This window comes from Erpetoichthys calabaricus, chromosome 6, assembly GCF_900747795.2.
Source record: "Erpetoichthys calabaricus chromosome 6, fErpCal1.3, whole genome shotgun sequence".
Lineage (NCBI taxonomy): Eukaryota > Metazoa > Chordata > Cladistia > Polypteriformes > Polypteridae > Erpetoichthys > Erpetoichthys calabaricus.
Window position 1 is genome coordinate 112,839,027 of NC_041399.2, and position 15,593 is coordinate 112,854,619.

The window sequence follows — 15,593 nt, forward strand, 5'->3', positions numbered from 1 at the left end:
GTTTAAAAAAAGGTAGACAACTGTGGAATTGACATGAAGGGGGGGGGGCTACTGTGGAAACTCTTTTGGTGGTTACATGGTGGGACCAATTTTATTATCTCCTTGTTCTTCAAATGAAGTGCCTCTGTCATGAAAGTTAAAAAGAGTACATCCAGCTCTTAATCTGAGACCAGCTCATCCATTTGTGTTGTTTGTATTTTTGAAGTTCAGCTTATATTCTGAAGTAAGTTTGACCTTAGGATGCGTCTTCTTCAGAAAATAAAAATCTGACGGCACCAAAATGGCAAAAAAAGAAAAAAAAAAAAAGATTCAAAGCCAGATTAACACTGGTCAATGAATGGTTTGTATTTCACATTTCAAATATACCCGCGGCTTTGCTTCTATAAGCACATCTACGAAGGTAATAAAAAAAATAATAATAATAAACTCACAAATAAACACAATGTCCTTAAAACAGAAATTATCCAAGAAATCAGTCTTTGAAATTCGAGCCCGTGACTGACGGTTTCAACAGTTTAAAAGGGCATCTTCTCACAGTCTGAAGAAAGAAAGGGCAAAAAAAAAAAAAAAAAAGGACTTGAGGCCCCACAGGCCACTCAACACCTGCGCCAGTTGGTTTGGATCGCTTAGCCCCCCGAGCTCAGGGGAGGAGAAGAGTTCATGTGTGTCCTGCATGGCCCGGCCTGGCCCCTCCGGACCACCAGCATTTAGTCTGAATCAGAATCAGAGCTGTCATCTGAAGAGGAACTGCTTGTTGCTTCTGATTGGTCTTCTTCTTCCTCATTTTCCTCATCATCATCGTCATCTTCATCGTCTTCATCATTCTGACAAGAAAGGAGACACTCATTTAAATACCAAAATCTATCAGGTAATGCCAGGTACAAGAGCAATTTGGAAACCTGGAAATCTATCTTATTCATACAAACTTAAGAGAAATGGAACATGTACAACGAAGGAAAAACATCAAAATCTATCATGGTCAGAATGACATGAAGAGGCAGTGGGCTGTGCTACTGTCTCACAGCTCCAAGCCTTGTCCTGATGTCCATTTCATTTCTGTGAATATTAAGAGAGTTTTAAATCAGCCCCACTGACTACAAGCGTAGATGTGGACGGGGACCTCATCCAGGGCTGTTGCTTGTTTTGAATCCCACTGCTGCCAGCAACAGGCTCCAATCACCAAGACCCTCAACTGAATCGAGCTGTTCGGAAGTGATGGGTGGACGTTACACATGAACTGCTGAATGGGAAAGTGTGTGGAGAGAGAGGTGAAGAAAGTGCAAAGATTGCAATCAAGGGACACTAACTGAACAAAAGTAATAGGTTGTGAGGGACTGGCATTCTTGGATGCCCTGCAGATGGAAAGACAGGGGGAGACAGCATGCAAGGGGTATTGTCACCCTCGGACTGTTAGATGGCAGCCCCCCTGGGTTGCAGAAGCGCTACACTTTCCCACAGGGCATCATGGGAACTGGAGTTCTTGAACTCAGCCCTGTTGGCTTCTATGACTATCTGCAGTCAGGTTCTCGCCTTACTCAGGAGTACTTCAGTGTATAACATAAAAGGAGGTGCCTGCCAATGCTTGAGGAGCCAGAGGAAGGAGGACCACGTTTGCTGGGAGGAGCGGAGGAGGCAAGAAAAAGTTACAGAGAGAAGACAAAGAATATTGCTGTGTGCTGTTTTGTGACTGTGGAAAACACTTCCTGGGGAAGAGTTTCCCGAAATAATTCACTTTGTCCAAGCCTTTGTGTCAGGTGTTTGGGGAGCTGGAGCACCCCCTGGTGGTCACAAGGTATACCAAATGACACAGCTGAGCACAGACAGGACAATGGATTGAACCAAAGTGGGAAAGCAAAACTCCCCCAGAAGTTTGGACTCACTGCCTATCAAATACTTTTCAGCCTCCTTGCCATATTATTTATTGCTATTTTTTTGTTTGTATCAATGCAGCCATTTCCCAGCACTACTTGAAACTGCAACTGTCAAATCTGCAAATAATAAAGCGTAATACAGACTTGGGTGTGCATTTCTTAATTAAGCATATATTAAGCTGTCTTTCAAAACTAAAACTTAACCTAAATGTAGTGTTTGATAATTAATATAAAAAATATAAAACACGGGCCCTTATGGGAAAACTAATTTAGAAGGCTGACAATTTTTTTTTTGTTTCTTGTTGTTGACTAAAACCAGTTTATTTAATTTTGCAATGCAGAATGGGCAGGGGGGCAGTTTTACTTTTATACCAGAGCACAAAACTCAAAGTACATTCCAAAGTTATGTGAAAGTTGCAGAACTTAATTTTGAGTTTGCAATATAAGCATCGCCTTATTCTACCAACCTCATCCTCCTCTTCATCACTGTCTGAAGAACCTGAAGAGTCATCATCTTCTTCCTCTGAATCTGAGGTGTCTGACTTTTCTTCATCTTCCTCCGATTCTGACGTTTCCTAGAATAAACACTTTTTTTGTAAGTAAATCTAAAATGATTAGTGCTTGGAATCATGCTGTGCTTTTACCCTGCAGCATCATCAACATCTTCTCAATGGAAGAGTGAGGGTCTTACAAAAACCGTACTTACAGGTTTGCTCTTCCCTGTTACACGGGCTTTGGCTGGTGGACCACCTGCTTTGGATGTCCCTCTGCGTTTCTGACAAGATAAGACAAAAATCCACCAGCATTACTCTAAAATCCTTTTATAGTTAGGCAAGGTGCCCTGATCCACTACTTCCTCAGATTACTAATCTCTTCATTATAGCATAATTGAAAAGAAATAGGCAATACTTCATGATCTAAAATGAGAAGAAAAAAAAGCACCTTCCTTACCGCAGAAGAGAACTCTTTATATGCGGCTCGCTCTTGTGGGGAGAGAGACTAAGGAAGAAATGAGAGAAAGAATTAGCTTTGAACCTTACACCTTGCTAGATGGACGCTTGTCTATAAATGTACACCGTCTGTTACAGACGCAAACCAAATGTATGTGTGTACTGTATAATATTAACAATAAGAGCAGCTCACTACTGAAAACGGCAAATACAGGCGGCAGACGGGATCAAACCGGGGACTCTTGATTACAAGTCAGCAAATCTTACCGCTACGCCACGGAAGCTGTTGTATCGTCCTTGAACCTTTTGTGAAAGTGTTTATTTGATCTTTGGACTTCAGGCGTCACACATTATATAGTTTATGCCAACATTTTGTCATTTACTACTAAAATATGACAAACGTTTCTGTTTTAACAATGTGTTTACACAGATTACTGTAGAAACGGAACACACATGAATGCATGTGTTCCAAATAACGATCTACTATTTCCACTCTAAAACTTTCACTCCCAGATAATCAATCCAGGCATGAGCTGGGAGAACTCTGTGCACGGTCTGCGGCGGTGGGGGATGGAATAGCAGGCTGCTTGCTGCTTGTCTTAATCAGCACATTTACCGGACAAAAGACGCTGAGGGAGAGGTGCGAATGGATTTAAGGTAGGCCGGATCTACGAGTTTATTCGTAGGCTCTGGTAATTCTAGTGTGAAGTATAAATATGAGGGCTATAGTGTGGATTTTGGACACTACGCTCTATGTAATAAAGGTCTAGCAATCAGCTAACATATCCCCAATATCATGAAAGAAAATTTTAAAAAGATTTGACTCTCATTAAGCTCAGTTCTTTTTGCTATGCCTGAGAAGAAATGAAGGGGATTTTGCTTTTGTTAAAATCTCCCATTTCTCCTTCGAACACGTTAGAGGTTTCAGTAGTGACAGTGGGGGATTCCTGTAGAGTAAGAAGGACTGGTGAGTGGCAGCAACGTGGTGAAGGTCATGAAGTATCTGTCATGACTGCTGTGAGTTTTGTCTTGTCGGTGTGATCTTTCCTGAAACCATTGGTCAGACCGAGTGAAAAAATGCAAATTGAGAAATAAATGGTGTGCAGTGGTGAATGGCAATTTGTGTATCTGCTTATTTATGTATTCCTACTGGTAAAACCAGAAACCACAGGGATCAACTATTGTACATTTAAGCCATTATGAAGTGTTTTGGTTAATCAAAAACTAGCGAATAGCATGCAGTATCAAGTTACAAATTGAAGATAACTCTGAAGTCAGATCAACTAAGGAAATTCCCTCAGGAGAGAAATTTTGGCTTCAAACCAAACTTTCCCTTGATTTAACACACCATGGAGAACAACTTTGCATACCGGTGCCTAGTCTTGAAAATGCACCCTACGGCCACTTCCCTACTAAAACGCAGAGGTGCAGTCACTAAATAAAGTTCTGTAGGAGAAAACGTTCAGAATGAAGGATATGGTCTCCCCATACAAATGGCGCAAAAATCAGTGAAGAAAGGGTCAGTGTGTGGATATGCATACCAGACAGACACACCAACACACACTCAGCTTTAAATATTTGATTGTATAAGTGTAACTAAAGGGTATTACAAAAAAATGTCACAAGAAAATCCATGAAATCGACACCTACTTTGATCCAAGCCTCAAGCTCTGCCTTGTACTCTGTCTGCTGCTCCTCCACCAGCTTCTTGTACTTGTCCTTCTGGTTTTGGCTCAGTTTGTGCCAGCGCTTGCCAATTTCAACCATTCTCTCCTTCAAGCTGAAGTGGTTCAGCTCACCATTTGTGAGCAGCTCTTGCGAGAACATTTGATAGCCACTCCTAAGCAGGAACAAAAAATTGTAATGATTTTCAAAGTCATCATAATTAGATGGTTACCAATAATAATAATGTGCACTTTTATTTACATACAAATCTTCATTAGAATAGTTTCTTTGTGGAGTTTGAAAGCTCTTATGGTGTTTCTGTGGGCTTTCTGCAAGTACCCTAGTTTACCCCAGCAGGGTAAAAACACGATCCCAGGTTCAATCAGTGGTGGAAAATTTGTTTCTTCTCTTTGAATGAAAGACTTGCATCTCACTGTGAGCAATTTCTGTCTTAAAAGTTGTCACTGAATTACGAGGATACACAAAAACGTCGTGAAACTCCTACCGATAGGCCCCAACCAAATATAAATATTTACAAAATGCTCCACATCCAAATAAAAATGAACTTGGGTAGCCGAGTAAGTCTATATTCTAAGTATTTTTTCCTTGGACTATGAGAAGAAGCCAGATTTCTCAGGAGAAACATGTAACAGTATGTGGCTTATCTAGAGTTGTAATACAAAAAAGATGGTCAAATCTGCCACTCTAGATAGATAGATAGATAGATTAATAAAGTATCTATCTATCTATCTATCTAGAGTGGCAGATTTGACCATCTTTTTTGTATTACAACTCTTTAATTACATCAACATGACCACTAGAAAGATTTTGAAATTGGAGAACAAATAAATGTTTTCAGAAAGAGGTCAAGTATTTTCCTGCCAAGAAAATATCATGTTAAGTTTTTCAGAGACTGAAAGACTGACATATTGTAGTGGAGGATGATACATTCAATATGAGACAGTGAAATTTAAAGACTAAAGGTATACGCAGTCATTACGCTGCAGGTTAGACATGTCCAAGTTCTGAAACTGATGATAATGGTCAGATCAGTGTAAATGTCTACAGTATCCCCTGCATAGTTTGGCTTGGCTATTTACAAGGCAAGCTGAAACACAGGTAATTGGCAGAGAACTGGTGTACCAAAAAGCAAAAGAGAAAGAAAGGAATCATTTTATACTACTTCATAAAAATGACATTTATGGCTACCCGCTCGTAATCACTGAGGCTCACATAAATGTGAGAAATTTTTACCCATCCATTTCCTGAATCCACATTTTTGCCAGAGAGCTGGGCACAACAAAGGAATGTGGATGGGATGCCAATCCACCACAGGGCACACTTCTTCACAAGCCTAAACAGACCCACACCAGGCTCAATTAACATACACATGCCTGGTACATGGGAGAAAGGAAATGTTCTTTGAGAAATTCATCTATTAACCAATCCAATTATAGGCTTGCATGGGGCCAGTACCACGCCGGGTGATGTACCAACACATTGCTAAACACACAACTACATACACACTCACTCATAAATGTACCTATAATGGTAGATTGAATATAAAGAGAATATAAGGCTACTAGTAAAAACATCTTTTGAGATATATAGGAAAGACAGAAGGTAATGGGACAGGACCAGCATGAAAGCAAAAAACAATAACAGGGCACTGAACTAAAGTCCTGGGAGCTGTGAGCTGAAAGCACTACCCACTTTGCAATAGTTGTAATTTGTGCACCATGCCCACTTTTTCCCTTGCAAGATATACAGTATCATGAGCACTGCAGCTTGCACACCAGAGAAATGTTGCTCATATAAGTTATACTTTGTGGGCAAATCACACATATGTGTACTTTTCATCAACAATTACAAATCACCTTTGCATTGATGCAGAGGAACAAATACTTTTGGCTGTCGTAACGCTGATACAGTCCAGTATGTGTCATGAAAAAACTGATTGCAGTTGTTAAAATTATCTGACACGTGGCCACTTGTACTAGTTTAGTCTTATAAATATTTTTTGGTCATCAAATTTGAGGCTTGCGTCATATTTTAGCATAGCGTAACAAAACCCAACAATAGGCAAAATATAAGCACAGGGTAAAAAGGATCAAAACCAGGTGTGGAAAAACACTAGCTGAGGTGACAATATTCACATTTTAAAATCCACACACAGATTTTGCTTTTCCTGATTTCTATACTACACCCCATATGATTGGTATTCTCCACATAAAAGAGGATGCATCGTTTATTGATACCATGATCATCAAACAAGATATATACGGTTAAATATTTTTAGTAACAGAACATTTTTAGTATGCGTGTACTGTAGATCAAGAAATTGAACCAACCTGTAAATACACACTGAAAAGGCAGAGCTGGTTACAATATTATCTTTTTCCAAGTTGCCATAACCCCATATTTAATTGTGACTGATGATAAATTTTCCTAGATCAGCTTATGAGCAAAAAGGACAACTGATATTTTGACCAGAGTAAAAAGAAGTTGCTGGCATCATTAAATGCCTTATAATATTCAAGGAAGTATTGAGTGAACTACTATAATTATAGTGACCATCAGCACATTTATAAGGAAGAAAAAATATAAACTTAGTATACAACCAAATTTCCAAAGTCATTGAATATTTGTATGAGAGTAGTTTACTTTCAAGTTCTTCACCATGCCTCTTGCCATTGAACCACAATGATATGAAGCAGCACAAGGTGTGGTTGACTCTCATGTAGCACTTAACTTTAATATCAGCCCTGGATGCTCCTATGAGAACTGAAGAGGAGAGGCTGATTTTCCTGTTGTTTTTCTTTAACAACAAGCACTAGATACTATAAGCGTAATTACCTCAGCAAAACTGACTTATTAGTCATACAGTGACCTATACAGGGTATCAGTGCTATTTATGTATTGCTGTTTATTATTATTACTAGGGGGCTCCGCCCCCTGCTCGCTTCGCTCGCCAACCCCTGGTGTTGGGAATGACAAAGAGCGTGATGTATGAATGAGATATAGAATAGTGTGACGGTGTAGATGATGCAAATAGAAAGCAAACAATAAAGTGTGTGGCACAGTGTAAAGGTTTATTTGAAAATTTCTTTGTACACGCCGTTTAAGTGTAAAAGGTAATTCCAGCTCAGAACTTGTAAGGTCATTTAAGATGGTTATTGTTGTGATCAGAGTCAAGTTTGTCAGAGCTTAGAAAGAGTTGTGTCTTTCCAGGAAGTAATGGAATGACTTGGGTATTAATGTTTTCCACATTAATATTTTTTGGACATAATATAGTGCGTTGTGTTAAAAGGGGCATTTGGTCTAATGAGATTGCTGTTCCAAATCTCTCTGTAACTAAGTCGTCGCAGATAAAGGCTTGAGGAATTGTAATAATATGTGGCTGAAGTCCATCTGTATTAGTGAGTGTACCATCTCTCAGTTGTAATAAGCAATTGTTATGATCTGGTTCTGGACATCGTATCTTTTTTACTAACTGTATCTTTTGAAAGCAATGCCAATTGTCTGCGTATTTTAAGGTGCACTGAACAATAGCTGAGTGCATGGCATCTGGAAGAATAGCTAATCACTGTCTAAAATCTCCTCCTCATAAAAGTACCTTTCCTCCAAATCGAATATTATTATTCATAAACGTTTGTTCATGCCATTGAACATTCATCAATAAACATTTTTTCAAGACGGATGTCACGTGCAGTGCCACTGTTAATGTTCATAGTGGATTCCGATTTGTAGGATCTAATGTAGTTGATAAAGATTTCACTTTCAGGTACATCGTCAGTTATAAGCTTCTGTAGATATTCAGTATATGAATGTAAAGAAGGCAGTCTAATTTGACCCTTTTGACAACAACGTGTAAATGTATAACTTGTATTGCCAGTTGTTTGTTCAGGGAAGTGAACTGAATGACAATGATTGCAAATGACATTCATTAATCCGAATGAATTTTCCTGGTGTATGTTTTGCTTGTGCCGTTTGAGAGGCGCGTTGTTGCATGTGTAGTATTTGGGACGTGTTGTTTTGGAGCTGTAATCGATTTGCCTGTGCTGTGTGAGAAGCCCGTTGTAGCCTTCGCTGCCATTAACGTATGTCTGAGACGGGAGGTGTTTCGTTTTGAATCCGTGCCTGTTGCGATGCAGCACTTTGATTGATAGTTTGCGTCATGTGGATGTAGGATGTAGATTTGTGCATATTAAATGAAGTATTGTAGGATCTAATGCAGTTCATAAAGTTTTTACTTTTAGGTACATCGTTAGTTAGAAGCTTTAGTTGAGCTTTGCGTTTTTGGAGTCGAGTCATTTTTTCTTTTAGAAATATGGATAAGTAATAAGGAGTATTGCACTCACTGTTAATATGGAGCGTTTTCTGTGGTTGAACGGTTAATAGTGCCTTATTGTAATGAGATCCACCTATGCTGCATAGCCGTCTACTTTGTTGTTTCTTTCGTGTTCGTGTGTTTGTTCCTGTTATCCTTTCCTTTTCGCTTTGTACCCGTGACCGTGTATTCATGACTTGTTTCTTTCTCAGCATGCGAAATATGGATAAGTAATAAGGAGGATCGCAGTCACTGTTAATATGTTTCCTTTTCTGCAGTTGAACGGTTAATAGTGCTTTATTGTAAGGAGATCCACCAATGCTGACACCTATGCTGCCTAGTGTGAAGGTGTTGATGTTCACTTTAGAATATGTGGCTTTGGGTGTCACTTCTTATGGATGTGTGTGTGTGTGTGTGTGTGTGTGGGGGGGGGGGGATTTGAGGATTGTTGTCGCGCGAGCGTCTTCTTTCTTTTTGTGTTCTTGTGTCTTGTTGAATCCCCCTGTTTGTGTGTGTCCCGTCCCTTGCTTGTAGGGTCTGTGGGGTGGTTTTGTGTTCTTTTTTTGTGTTCCATGGGCTTGTTGAATCCCCCTCTTGGTGTGTGTCCCGTCCGGTGCCTGTAGGGGGGGGGGTGCCTTGCTGTTGTGCGCGAGCCTCTTTTTTTTTTTTTTTTTTTTTTTTGGGTGTAGTTTCGTGTGCAATGTGTTTCGTGCTTTGCCTGCGTTTCCTCATTTCTCCATTTTTCCTGTGCTCACTCCTTTTTTCTGTGGTCTTGTCCGCCTCTCTCGCCCTCTTTTGTCCGCCTTTCTCGGCTCCTCAGCCGACTCTCGCGGACTCTTTTTGCGCCTGCGCAGTATGTCTTTTTGCAGCTACGGCCCATTGCCGGATGTGCCTGCGTCCATCATCCGGTTTAGCATTCTCGGTTAGTAATATGGATTATTACTATCAAATTTTATTACCATGTCAATTGTACATTTTAACATTTTAAGTAAAAAAAAAATCAGCCTTCCTAAAAAAAAAAATATGGGTAAAGATATCAATAAGAATGCAAAGCAACGTTTACATGGTATCACTTACACAGGTGGCTTTTTGGGCTCCCCGTCAAATTTAGGCTTCCTCTGGGCTTGGGCATTCAAAGGCAACCTCATCTCTAGCAGTTCCCTCTAAAGAGTAAATAAACATCAGCCATTAGACCAAAATGACAGTATGTACTTTTATGACAGCAGAGACTGGGCTTGGTGCTGGAGATTAATCAAACATATTAATTTTTAAGTTCTATCACAATATACAATCATCAATTTTGTCACATTATTTGTATTTGTTAGAGGTTTGTGGGGAGGTGAAGTCTATCCTGGCAGTATCTGGCACACGAACGGATCAACCCTGGTTATGACACCATTCCATTCCATGACTCACTCACTTACAATCCCAAGAACACTCTGACTGGATCAATTTAGAGTCACCAACTGCAAAATTCCAGAAACAATGTTGTATGTAACTGTAGTATATACAAATATTCAATCCAGTTTACCATGTATAAGGCAGAGAGAATTAAAAGGCTACATGATTTAGTATTAAAATGGTGGTTGCTATGAGTGGCACATGAAAAATCAATATTAGCCAGTTTACTTCAGCTTTTTATGTTTTTCTTATCATCCATTTGAAGGGAACTCAAAAGCTTTTCAATGACTTACAGATACAAAATTTATGAGTGCTTTATGAATATAGGGAGAAGTCAAGCATAATGGCACCTTTTATTGTCTAACTAGAAAGATTACAATATGCAAGGCAACTCGGGCCCCTTCTTCAAATCCATGTCTAGCATACATGCGTTTAAAGAGTTATTTTACAGTCTAAAACTGACTACAGTTGGCTCTCCACTGCCCAACCTGGCATATACGTAAAGAAATGTGCCAGAGTACGCTTATGCTCCAGTCCATATCTTTCATAGTTGTACCACTTTATACACACGCGCAAACACACACAAAAGTAAAAACAAGAGAGAACAAAGTTCTTCATTTCTATCTTCACATACATCATATCGCTTCTGGTCTTCAGCTGCCTTCTTTATCCAAGGAATTTTCTCTTTTTTCTCCATGGCTTTCCAGGCTGCCTCCATAGCTGCCTGGGCTTTCTTTCTATCATTCTGCAGAAATAAGAAGACGACTTTAAGTGGTGTTTCATGGGTCAATAAATGTCTCAAACACCTTCTGTGCTAAGCTTGCTTGCTGTAAAGTTAAGCTCATTCTAAAGTCAAGGTCACTATGATATTTGCACTACTGCTGTACCTTAAGATAGTCAAAAGCAACTACTTAGGCTAATTTTACCACACTTAATGACACACAGGCAATTTTTGTTTTTTTTTTTTCCTGGTCAAGGTTCATCCATTTGTATAAAGCTAGTAAAATCTTTTAAAAACCTACCTAATTACATTTTTCACTGCAAGGGACTAGCCAAGTAAATCTCATAATTAATGTTTAGCCAATGGCAATAATGTGTTTTCCACTGAATGTAGTTTCATACTGTATTGTGCACTCCACAACTGCAAGTCTTGGTGTGAAGATGTCTTCTTATGTTCACCTGATTGTTATTATTAAATGTCTTCCTGACACTAATATCGATGATTACTAACAAGATCCTGAACTGAAGTCTACTGCCATAATCGCTACATTACAACATTCTGGGTCTCATCTGCCAAGAAGCAGGACTCTCTGATATGGTAGGTAGATAAAGTTAATTTGCCTAAGTAGCTCTCCCCCAGAAGATCACTTACCCGATACTTTGCCAAGTAGTCCCCAATAACACTCTGTTGCCACATTTCCTCTGCTGTCTTAGGTGTGTCTGGAAGGCGGGTCCTTTTCTTGTCTCGCTTTTCTTTAGCCAGACCATCCACCCTCTGCCCTTGCAGCGCTCGTTCTATATCACGACTTTTGTCCTGGGAAAGCAAACAAATTGAAACAATTTTAGGCCTTTGGCCACTCAAGAAAAAAGTGATTCTAGTCTAGCTGACAGGAACTTATGTTAAAATTTTTGAGAAAGTGCATGCTAAATGCAGTTAATATCTCTGATTCCATCTCACTAAATTAACAAGCAGAGTATTGGCAAAAGGTTTTAAGCCTTTTCTTTCTGAACTTTTAAGTGTACCGCAGAACAAGGGAGAGGGTATTTAGATTCAAATATTGAATTCAATGGGGAATTAGGTAAAAATTCTGCACTTAACATTAAAGAATTTATTAGTACACACTTTAAAACCATTGAGTTATGTTTAACTGAACTGCTTAGGTTACCTTTGGATGAAATCAGTTCAACAAAACTTCTGGTTGGTTTATTTTGCCCCTGTTGTGTTTACAGCAGCTTAGCAAAGTTCATGTGCTTGATTACAATAATACATAGGATGGGATATACTGTAGGCTGTACAGAGTGGGTAAGGAGCAAAGTAAAATGGAAATATGTCTACAAGGTATTAGATGACAATATTTATCTTTAATATTGTACATACCTGTACAGGGGAAAATATCAGCCCTTGTTATAAAAATCAATACAAATGTATCATAAGCATTAAACAATGCTAGAATACACAAAAATCATATCACAAAAATAAAAAAACCAGAGACAGGAATGTGACAGACTGAAATAAAAACACATTTGTAAGGCACAGGGCAGTGCTGTTTAAACAGATTAAAGAATCTACTGACATGACTTGAAGGGTTGATTTATCCAAACGCAACAATCTACAATTCACCTTTTTTTTTTTTTTTTTTTAACAATTTGTAGGTTATTAACAAAATCATGAACATTACAACAGTACACAACTTACAAATGGCATAACAGATGCAATCATTTTCTTCAAAATGAATAGAGAGAAAACAAAAGAAAAATACAAATAAAAAGGGGAAAAAGCAAAACAAGAATCAACCCCCACCCAAGAGAAAAAGGAAAAAAGGGTCAACAGCCAAAAATACAAACAGAATAATTACTAGCATAACAGATTTAATAACATAGACAGCATACTTATTCTGAAATAATATTAAAGAATTCTAGCCATGCTTAAAAAAAATCTGGATATACTATATCCTCTAAGAGGGAATTTGATTTGTTTTCTATTTTGAGATAATAAGGAACATCTCCTGCCCACTAAATTATAGAAGGTGGATTGGGATTCTTTTAGTTCAGCAAGGTAAGTATGCATGCTATGAGTGTGGTAAAGGCTATTACAATTGATTTACCCCTGCACACGAGCAGTTACCAGTATATTTATTAAATACAATATTATTTAAAACTATGTAGTTGTAAATTTTGCTAGGAACAAGCATTGATGCGTGCGTATGTGCAAGTATCCCTTGATGCTGGTGTCTGGACCTGTGGATTTCATTTATTATTTCATCCATCAGTCAGCATTCCCTTCTAGAACTGAGAGCAAATACCAAAGCCTCACCACCTGTCCATGACTTACTCTGTGGATATCACTGGCCATAGATGTTCCATTGTCAATGAATGACAGGCAACTTTCACTAAACTTCAATGAAAAAGTTCTGCAATTAAAACATGCCACAAGTTTGGGCTAAATAGTCTGAAAATTAGACTGTTAAGTAAAGACAGAAAACAAGAGGAAATAATTTCACTGTGACATTTAAAAAAAAAAAAAAAAAAAAAGATATATTTTACCTGAACATACACATTTTGTTTTCTACCCAAAGCACTGACTAAATAAAATCAAACTGATGTGCCCCTCAATCAGTTTCCCACACCTAAATACCCATATACACGCTCAATCCCACTTTTAATTGTAAAGGATGCCACATACAGATAGACCCACATATATATATATATATATATACATATATATATATATATATACATATACATATATATATATATATATACATATACATATATATATATATATATACATATATATATATATATATATATACACACACATACACACACACATACAGTAAATTTAACACAAAAAACTCCCAATACGAACTTAAGAGCACAAAAGACTCTTCCGATCAGATAATTTACATATATGTATACATAAACATACGGTAAACAAATCAGTCAGAGATAGACTTTATTCTCCCAAAAATTCCAACACCAGAGTCCAAAGTTGTAGTGTCCATGATAGAGTGAGGAAAATGTAGGAAGATGGAAGGCAGGCTGTTTTATGAATGAAGTAAGAGGGCACTATCCCAAACACAAAAAAAAAATGTTTTAAATCTCACCCTCTGAAAACTGGTTAGCCAGGGCACAATGACAGTCTTAGAAAGGCATGCAGGTGGCCACCTCACTACCTCTGTTCATGCCGATAGCGGGAGGGTCGTTTCTACCTTTTTTGATTGGTGCTGATAAAATCCATCTTTCTGATCTGTTAACATCAGATTTTTTTCCACAGTACTTCCATAATTGTATTGTATCTTTATATTTACTTGTGATGGTTATCCCCCCCATGACCCTGTGTTCGGATTCAGCGGGTTGGAAAATGGATGGATGGTTATCTCCAGATATTTAAATGGGACATCTATTCATTCATAATATCAAATATGCTAGAAAATTCACTGGGAAAAATATACTTTTATTTAAATTCACTCTGAACCCACAGATCTTCTGAAATTATCCTGACTTGTTTAAGACTAATGGTATAGTGGACTATGGGACTGATATATAAAGCAACATATCTTCTGTGCACAAGGATATTTTCTGTTTGTGTCCTTCTACAATAATCCCCTTTAATGTGATATACTAAACCAGGGATAAAAAGGTGCCAAAGCTTTGAGGCTAAGTGTTAGCCTTTAATAAATCTGATTTGGTCTTGTGATATTACTGAAGGTAGCTCTTTTTTAATCCTTCTGGCCAAGACTTGTGCTGGTATCTTAACATCATAATTCAGCACTGAAACTTGTCTGTATGATGTACATTGTAACAAGTATTCACTTTTCTTTGGGAAAATGTTTATTAACGCTTGGAAGAAGGTTTGGTGTAAAATTTTACTTTCTCTCGCTTTTACGAATGTTGTTAATAATAATGGAGCTAACTAAGTTTAAAATTCCACTGGGTAGCTACATGCGCCTGCTGCTTTCCCACTTCGGAGTTAGTTTATGGCATCCTGTAATTCTAGAACTGTCTGATGTTTATCATGTTCACCAAGAAACGGAAAAATCCTTGACTTGTGTCTCAACTTCTTAACCTGTGAGGAATATAAGGGCTTAAAGTACTCCTTAAAATGTGTCAGTAAACTCTACATACCCTGATTTAATTTCCATTTGTATTGGTAATTTCTATTATTGCATTGCAAACTTTCAGCTGATGGATTGGCTAAAATCTTATTATCAAATTCTGCAAGTTCATAATGATGATGTTACGATTTAAAAGTTGTTCAATTTTTCTTGTTGTCAAAACATTAGATTCCATCTGTAAAGCCAGTCTTTTCCCCATAGACAATATCATTGTAATCTGTAACACTTCTGAAACCTTCCTGGTCTCTTATTTATTTTTATGAGAGAGATACGAAATAACTTTTGCTCCTAAAATTGCCTTTATTTATTTTTCTAAGAAAACATCAGAGGATGCATTGGTCTAAATTTGTTTGGAAACGAATTCTATAAAGTTTTCATCTGCTAATGACAGGGGGTTAAGCTGCCAGTTGTGAGTTGAGTATGTACGACACAATGAAGCACGCAACAAAACAAGAGCAGTGTGGATGGAGATGACAATAGTGAACTGAAAACTATTACCAATGAAGAAATAATCAATTCTTGAGTAACTCTGACATAC

General features: G+C 38.0%; 1 protein-coding gene across 1 annotated transcript in view; it reads right to left on the reverse strand.

The window, feature by feature from the left end:
• Positions 1-320: 320 nt before the first annotated feature.
• The window catches only part of ubtfl (upstream binding transcription factor, like), a 50,138-nt gene continuing 34,865 nt past the window's right edge, over positions 321-15,593 (reverse strand). Inside the window, exons 13-20 of the mRNA XM_028803865.2 lie at positions 11,590-11,751; positions 10,852-10,962; positions 9,894-9,979; positions 4,472-4,661; positions 2,823-2,870; positions 2,578-2,646; positions 2,339-2,446; positions 321-824 (exon numbers count right to left, since the gene is read on the reverse strand). Coding sequence (XP_028659698.1) covers positions 708-824; positions 2,339-2,446; positions 2,578-2,646; positions 2,823-2,870; positions 4,472-4,661; positions 9,894-9,979; positions 10,852-10,962; positions 11,590-11,751 — 891 coding nt within the window. The 3' untranslated portion in view covers positions 321-707. The remainder of the gene's footprint in view (positions 825-2,338; positions 2,447-2,577; positions 2,647-2,822; positions 2,871-4,471; positions 4,662-9,893; positions 9,980-10,851; positions 10,963-11,589; positions 11,752-15,593) is intronic.